This window comes from Wolffia australiana, chromosome 5 (genome assembly GCF_029677425.1).
Source record: "Wolffia australiana isolate 7733 chromosome 5, ASM2967742v1".
Taxonomy (NCBI): domain Eukaryota; kingdom Viridiplantae; phylum Streptophyta; class Magnoliopsida; order Alismatales; family Araceae; genus Wolffia; species Wolffia australiana.
This window is the reverse complement of record NC_135839.1, coordinates 21,061,021-21,069,990: the sequence shown is the minus strand read 5'-3', so window position 1 is coordinate 21,069,990 and position 8,970 is coordinate 21,061,021. Positions and strand designations below refer to the sequence as shown.

Sequence of the window (8,970 nt, the reverse complement as noted above, 5' to 3'; positions counted from 1 at the left end):
AACATTTAATTCTATCTCTATCTCTATCTACATCTCCATCTCTCTCTCCATCTTCATCTCTATCAATATCTCTATCTCCAGCTTTATCTCGATCTCTTTCACTATCTGTAATGATATCTCTGATGTAATACGATGAGCGTGCCGGGATCGGACGGCTCGTATTACGTCACAGGCAGAAGATGAGTGGGTTCGTAATTAATATGAATGAATGCACGTTGAGGAACCCTTTTAGTGAGCAAAATAAGATGAAGCCGACAATGGAAGATGATCGGCGTCGTCCACTAAGTAGAGATATTGATCCAATGAGATTCCCAATGACCCGTGGGACCAACTAAGACGGCTAAGGAGTAAGGGGCGTTTGACGGCCCAATGGAGTTCAACGACTAAGTCAAGGACTAGACCCTTTACCACAAGAGAAAACCTTTCACTCGACAAGCTGGCTATCCTATAGACGATGTCGTGTAAATTCGGCAGAGGAAGTGATAGGAGATGATGGCACTGCAGTAAGTAATGATGCTGGAAATAACGGAGGGGAGACGAATAAGTACCTGATTGGCAACAGTCCATGGCGCCGTAGTTGTTTAGGACGTCAGGCGACAAAGACGAATCAGCGGCAAAACCACCAGCAGGACGTGCGCGGGCGAGGACTCACACGCAATGGCAGGTGGGCGGCAGCGCCGAGCGCGAACAAGGGCCTCACGGTTGGCGGAGGGACCGGCGCGTGCAGGCAAGAGTTCACGCGCGGCCCTTGATGGGTGGACAGGCCACGGGCGCGCCAAGGAGTCGGCGTGCGTGGGGGGGGGGGGGACGATGTGCGCGTGGGCAGGGAGCTAGCGCGTGCGGCGACGTGGCCGGACGCGCGAGGATGGCGGCCTGCGTAAGGGCAGAGGGGTCGGCCCGCGAGGGAGGACCTGGCGTACGGGAAGGATGCCGGGACGCCGAGGCAGAAGGCGGGCGGATGGGCGGGCACGGTGCACTGTAGAAGGCAGACAAGGGGGTCGTGCGCGGGCAGAAGCCGACGCGCGTCGAGGCGTGGACGCACGCGCGGATAGAGGTCTGCCCGTGGTGGCAGGCGAGTGGAGAACAGCGCGGTGTGCTGCTGAGGACGGGCGGCGAGGCCGGGCGCGGGCAGGAGCGGAGCGGGGCGGGGGCGTTGTTCGGTGCCAGCGGCGAAGGAACGACGGCGGTGTAGGTGTGATGGGGCGCTCCGGTGGTGACGGGATGCAAGATGGAAACGGGGTTGGTGACGCGAGGGCATCCAAGAACAATGGTTTCTTGAAGGCTAACCGCCCCACGAACCCAAGGATGGACGTTCTTGGCACCGGATGCTCTCGATGTGGTCGGTCGACGTTGATTCCTTCGGCAGTGACAAATCTTGAACCTTCAACACCTTTGGAGTGATCTCGACGGAGGAGTCTTCTGGCTTCAAGAATCGGCGAGTTCTTGAATCTTTAGGCATCCCGGAGTCATCTCGACGGGGCGTTGAGACACGTCATCACGGAGTGATCTCGATGTGACAGCGCGGGCTCTAACCACAGAGTAATCTCGACATGGGCGAGGACAGCCACTCCTCTCTACGCTCTAATTCCTATCTACGATAAGGTGGAGACAAAGTTGGAAATTTTCTTCAACAAATGACTCAACCTTTCACTTGGATAGGTGCCAAGTGCGGACGTGGAGAGGATGAACCGTCACGAGACGTGGGTCGCCCTCTCTTAAACGGTTACAATTGAAAGTAAAAAAACATGACAAGGACGAGGCCCAACATCGGCCCAGTCCATAAAATCCAAGAACGAAAATAACAAAAAGATAAAACAAATAAAAGGAAGATAAGATGCTTACGCGGAGTACTTAAACTCCGGGTCGCGAGCATCGGCGCGAGCAGCTCGGCGTGGCTGGAGTCGTCCGGGCTTGGCGTCCGCTGGATGGTCCTCCATCAATCTCTTTTCCTATCGCTATGTCTATGTCTACCTCTATCTCTATCTCTATCTCTATCACTATCTATATCGCTATCTCTATCTATATCGCTATCTCTATCTCTAGCTCTATCTCTATCTCTATCTATATCTTTATTTATATTCCTCACTCTATTTCTATTGCTAACACTATCTGTACCTATATGTATATTTATATCTTAGTCTCTATCTCTATCTCTATGTCCATCTCTATCTCTAGCTCTATCTCCATCTCTCCCTCAATCTCTCTCTATATATATTATTATATCTGTTTCTACAGATACGTCTATCTCTACCTCTATCTCTATATATATCTCTATCTGTATTGATATCTCTGTTTCTTTCTCTGCGTCTATGTCTACCTCTATCTTTATCTCTATATTTATCTATATATATATATATTACTAGCACTATCTCTATCTCTATCTATATCTCTAGTTATATTATTATCTTTTTTCTTATTGCTACTACTATCTCTACCTATATCTCTATTTCTATCTTTATCTCTATTTCTATCTTTCACTTTATCTCAATTTATATTTATATCTTTATCTTTATCTCATTATCTATCTCTATTATTATCTCTATCTCTATGACTATCCCAATATTTATCTATCTCTCTTTCTCAATCTCATATCTCATTCTCAATCTGTTTATCTATCTCTATCCATATCTCTATCTATTTATTTATTACCATCTCTATCTCTAGCTCTATCTCTATATTTCTCTCTCTCTCTCTCCTTCTCTATCTGTTTATCAATTTCTATTTCTATTTCCTTGTATTTGAACTTTTAGTGTAATTTGGATGATTTGTTAGTTAATTTTGTCATCGTGGGTCAAGCAAACACGTGTTTGTTCCTATATGGCGGACAACGATTGTTGTGGTACCCATCGTTACAGACGCCTACTCAGCCGGCTCTGACCAACCAGACTCCAGCACCCTAGCTGAAGCCATCGTTGATCACCAATGGGTACATATTTAGACGAGAGCTTGACCGAGAGAGGGACGACTCTCCCATTTGCTTCGCTCTCACCCTGGATGTCCCCTTTTACCGCACATGAGTTTACCACGCTCGTGGCCAATTTTGGGGGCGTATTCCCTGAAGAGCTCCCCGACGAGCTCCCACTCATCCGTAGCATACATCACGACATCGACCTCATTCCTGGTGCTTCACTCCCGGACCTACCACATTATCGGATGGACCCGATAATGTACAAGGAGCTATACCAGCAGGTGAAGGAGCTCCTATCAAAGGGCCTCATACGAGAGAGCCTTAGCCCCTGTGCAGTCCCTACACTATTGGCGCCAAAGAAGGACGGGACATTGCGCATGTGATGCAACTCCTGTGCCATCAACAAGATAATAGTGAAGTACCATTTTCCTATCCCTCGGGTGTAGAACCTGTTCGATCAGATGGCCAGAGCGACCATCTTTTTGAAGATTGATTTACGAAGGGGGTACCATCAGGTTTGCATTCGACCTGAGGACGAGTGGAAGACAGCCTTCAAGATTAAGGATGGCCTATTCGAGTGCAACGTCATGCCATTTGGGCTATCCAATGCCCCAAGTATGTTCTAGAGGTTGATGAACGAGGTATTGTGCCCGTTGATTGATAGATTCATTGTCGTCTACTTCGAAGACATTTTGATCTTTAATGGTTCCCATGCGGACCACTTACATCACCTTCATGGCCGAGGTCTATTTCCTTGGTTTCATCCTGTCGGCTTACGGAGTCTCAACTGACCTGCCCAAGATCGAGGCCATTACATCTTTGCCCGAGCTCACGGCCGTCCATGATGTCCACAGTTTCATGGGTTTGGCAACCTTCTACCAAAGGTTCATCCCATGATTCAGTGGCGTTACCGCGCCCATTATAGATCTGACCAGACTTGAGAAGTTTGAGTGGACGAAGGTTGCTAATAAGGTCTTCGAGGAGGTTAAGCACCTCATGACCGAGGCTTTGGTACTGCGATTGCCCGACTTCAACAAGGTCTTCAAAGTTGCATGTGACGCCTCCGACATTGGTATTGGTGGTGTCCTCAACCAGGATGGACACCCATTGGAGTATTTCAGTGAGAAGCTGAACGATACGAGGTGACAATACGACAATTATGATCATGAATTCTAGGCCCTCGTCCAATCGCTTCGACATTGGAAGCACTATCTCCTCCCAAAGGAGTTCGTGCTATATTCAGACCATAATGCTCTCAGGCACTTGCACGACCAGAAGAAGGTCAGCGATTGGCATGCTTACTGGATTGCCTACTTATAGGATTACACTTCCATAATCCAGCACAAGAAGCGAAAGGACAACGACGTAGCCGATACCCTTAGCCAGCGAGCACTCATCCTCAACATGATGAGGACGCGAGTTCTGGGGTTTGAGCACCTCACAGAGGATTACGCTGATTGCCCTGACTTTAGGAAGATAGCTAGTGTTATTCATGATGGACCAAAGACCAAATACCAAGATTATTATCTCTTGGACGGTTACCTCTTCCACAAGAAGAGATTGTGCTTGCCCCTCACTGGGCTGTGAGACTTCCTTATCTGGGATATGCGCGTGGGTGGTCTGAGCAGACATTTTAGTGTCAACAAAACCATCCAATCTTTAGAGTACCAGTTCTATTGGCCCTCCCTGAAGAGGTATGTAGGGAAGATCATTTCCCATTGCTTAACTTGCTCCAAGGCCAAGATGACCAAGCAAAATGCTGGTCTCTATACTTCCCTTCTGATGCCAACGCGCCGTTGGGATGACGTCATGATTGACTTCATCCTCATTCTTCCTAAGACCTCTCGATGACACAACTCTATCATGGTCATCGTTGATAGATTCTCAAAGACGGCCATTTTGTGCCATGTTCAAAGATAGTTGATGTGTTGTGAGTGGTGCGACTGTTCTTCAGTGAGATCATTCGCATGCACAAAGTGCCACAATCGATAATATCATATTGCGATGTGCGATTTACCAGCTACTTCTAGAAGACCATATGGGACTTGATGGGAACAAAGCTCAAGTTCTCCACGGCCTAGAAGACAAATGGACAAAAGGAAGTGGTGAATCGTAGTTTAGGGAACTTACTTCATGCCATCGTGGAGGATAACCTCACCACTTGGGATCGCGTGATCCCACGCGTCAAGTTCGCATTCAACTCGTCCGTGAATCGTACCACCGGTCACCCGTCGTTGGAGATCGTGGATGGCCAGGTACCTCGTAGGCCCTTGGGCCTCATTCCAGTAGATCCTCATACTAAGATTTCTAAGGATGGCCTTGCATTCACACATCATATTAGGGACATGCATCATGACATCCATGCTCACATTATCTTGCAAAATGAGAAGTACAAAGTCACCGCTGATGTAGGTCAAAGGTCAGTTAGCTACACTAAGGGAGTTCTAGTCATGGTCAGGTTGAGGCTAGAGAGAAACTCTCCTGGGGTCACTACAAAGCTTCATGCTCGTAGTGCCAGGCCTTTCTCGATAGCCCAAGTGATCGGCGAGAATGCCTACGTTGTGGGTATCCCTCTTGATTGGAGGATATGTTTCACCTTCAACATTAGCAACCTGGTCTGATACCAACCTATGCCACTCATTGTTGAGTCTCACAGCCCCTTGAGCCTTAGTAGTAATGTGAGTGAGGGACATCAGCCATTCCCACCCATCCTATCCCCATTGAGACATGAGCATGTAGAGTCGATATTGGAGGAGATAATTAATGATGCAGGGGAGCGGTTGGACCGCAAGTTTCTTGTTTGTTGGCAGGGTCGACCGTTGACTGACGACACATGGATCTTAGAGGCGGACCTTCGCCAGCTACATCTGGAGCTTGTCCAGTCCCTGCACGATATCATTGGCTCTAACTCATCGGAGCCGAGTTCCTCCCTTCCCCGGAGGATGATGGAGGGACAATCTGGAAGATCAAGCCCGAGCTCGCCAGCAGCCATGTCGTGGAGCTCGAGCTGACGTGAAGAACCCAAGCTTCAGAAATCACGCTTGACAATAGATCTCTAGTGTTTGTTTAAATTCCATGTGCGTCATTTTATTTTATGGAGGGCCCTGTGTCGCCCCACATTTCTTTTCTCGCATTTTTGTTTTATTTGGGCCATTAGGGGGAATATCCTTCACTTTAGAAAATTCCCCTAACTTGGCCCATTAGGGCAACCACCCCAACTATATAAGGGATGGCATGCTCTCACGTTCAAGTTGGAATTCCATTTTGCAAATTTGAATATTGTTCTTCTTCTTCTTTTGGGGTTCCCGCCTCCTCAGTCTATGGAGAATTGTCTTTGATGTTATCCTAGACTAACCTAAAGAAAATGATCCGATGTCGACCGCCACCACCAGTTCACCACTGAGCCGTCGTTGCCACCGCCGAAAGAACTGCAGTCGCAACCTGCTATCGACATCATTCTCCATCACTTTTGTAGGGATCCTCGAGTCGCAGCTATGTGCCTCAGAGCCCATCCTCGATGGCCATTGCAGAGCCTGAACTACTACCCGGACGCCACTGTTGACCTGGTCGCTATCCCGCCCAGAAGATCACACCTGAGAGACCCCTCACTGGTGCCTCTTTTCCACACCCTCATGGGCTCAAAGTTTGCCGAATACTGAGAGCTCTCTGGTATTCCTTCCCGAAAGTCGACTGCCCGCAGGCCAGATGATCGCCGGTATGTCAGGTCGGAAGACCCGAGAATCCACGGTCGCGTACCCTTGCCCAACCAGCGTGACTCCATTCACCGCCGCACGTTGGGTCCTCTCTGATCATCGGGTCAGGTCCCCTTTGATTGCTGTTCGTAGTGCAACCCCCAACCATCGCTCCCCGGGACTCCAACCGATGCGCACTCGTCTCCTTGGGTGTTCGATTGTGGAGTGACTCCTCGTCGTGTGTAGGCCCTGCCATCTGGTCTTTGATCGCCGGTGAGTGAACCTTCCGCTAGTGATTACCATGGAAGCCTTGTCCGTTCTGGCCGGTGTTGTCACCACTTCGGCTGCCTACATTGGCGCAGCTCTCCTGTTAAGCTGCCACCTGACAACAGCCAAGACTGGTTGCCCCCGGTTGCCTCCCAACCATTCGACGATCCTTCAACTGCCCCACCCCAGGCCACCCGCCTGAGTGCAGGACTATCATCGCTCTGTCCTTGAATCTTGTGGTTTCTTTCCTACAACACCCAACCACAGCCATGACATACCAGACCTATTATCCTCCTTTAGAGTTGCACATTGACTTCCTCACCAGAGGCGATCACGACCTGCTTCAAGTATTTGGACCCCGGTCCGCACGTCATGTTGAGACATCTTCCCCTTTGATTATCAGTATTATTACCTTTATCAGTGTCATCCTCATCTGCTCCTCTGCCAAAAAATTGTGATTCGTAGGTTTAACCACTAAATCGAGAGATAGTAAATTCATTCTTGGTGTCAGCCCCATGTCAATCTCGACGACGACTATGGATGCATGTGGACGGTTATCGTCCCCCACCCGTTGGTCTTCGAGCTGTTTTGTCGAGTCATTGGGAGCATGTCCGCTACCCTAGACCCCTTGTGTCACTATCTGGACTATCGTCCTGGATTAATGGATTTCCGTCGTACTTCGCATTGATTTTTCAGACAAACACATCATTTATCCCTTTTGCATCACGTATTGTCCCTCTTTCCATATTGTGTAACACGGGCCGTTGATCCCGGCACGTCATGTTACATCAGACTCACTCATGGAACATGTTCATCATCGGTTATTGTGTACATATAGTCCATCATCCACTTGATGTTTCTAGGATGACTTAGGTTATAGTCAACTGTAAAACTCTAATTGGTCATCCGAGTTAGTAATGATGCATTCAGGAATTATCGAATAACTCTTCTCTGATATTTCACTACCTTGGCAAGGACTTCATCGCATCATCTTCCTTGAGCTGTCAGCTCTTATGCTGAGGGTGGACGATCCCATCTTGACCACTCTGTCATCTTCATGAACTTCTTGATGCACCCGAACTAAGACTATTTAGAATCCCATGATTAGGGATACGTAGGTCTAAGGAGAAATGTCCATCCACAAGACCTGTTTGGTGTCCCAAGTCTAAGGACCACTTACACAACCATGATGTGAATCAGCATGACTTATAGTTGAGTATAATTCCATTCACAGATTTGTACGGATCAATTCAGTGAACTATTTCCACTAAAGAGTACCTAACTATCCTTAGTGTCTCCACACTAATGGCTATGGACACGACCATACTCATCATATGAGTGAGGCTAGATAGTGCTATTCTATTCAGATAATTCGATGTCCTTCTCGAGTATCCTTGGAATAAGAATATTTAGAACACATGCTTAAAGACTAGCGATCTCCATATTACGATCCCATCATAATTCACTTAGTCCGATCATGTATGCATGGACTTGATTATAAGCATCACACGTGCACTATAATGAATATGTTCTATAATCACATGAAGTGATGATAAGACCATTCAGAAGTTGAGTAGACAATTGTCAAGTATGTTTGACATCAAGTCCTAGGCCCCCTAGAGATATTTCCTAGGAATTGAAGTGGCCAAATTGAGAGAAGGAACATTCATTTCCTAGCAGTAATATATACTAGATATCCTAAAGGAGACCGGGATGTCAGAATCCAAACCCACTAGCACCCCAATTGATTTACACCTGAAGTTTGGCGCATGTCAAGTTGTCAGCTCTATCGGTAAGGAACAATATGGAAGTTTAGTGGATAAACTTGTGTACTTAATCCATATAACCTTATATTTTAGAGACTTGAGTCAATTCATGCATGACCCCAGGGAAACACATTGGTCCATATAACACTATCCTATCTAAAAGGGACATCAGCTCATGGTTTATTATTTAGAGGGGGTAATGAATATTCTATACATATTTATGATGATGTTGATTATGGAGGGTATGTAGTAGAGCATGTATCAACATCCAATTAGTGCTCATTCATTAGTAATAACTTAATTACATAAAGAAGGTAAAAGCAAGAGGTTGTGTCCC

The 8,970-nt window shown here is 47.4% G+C and overlaps 1 protein-coding gene across 1 annotated transcript; it reads left to right on the top strand.

The window, feature by feature from the left end:
• The first annotated feature begins 3,619 nt into the window (after positions 1–3,619).
• On the top strand, positions 3,620–6,567 carry LOC144703437 (uncharacterized). Its single transcript, XM_078575603.1, has 6 exons — positions 3,620–3,792; positions 3,844–4,050; positions 4,168–4,189; positions 4,250–4,491; positions 4,537–4,602; positions 6,384–6,567. Exons 1-6 carry the CDS (start codon positions 3,620–3,622, stop codon positions 6,565–6,567), a joined length of 894 nt encoding a protein of 297 aa, XP_078431729.1.
• Positions 6,568–8,970: the final 2,403 nt, after the last annotated feature.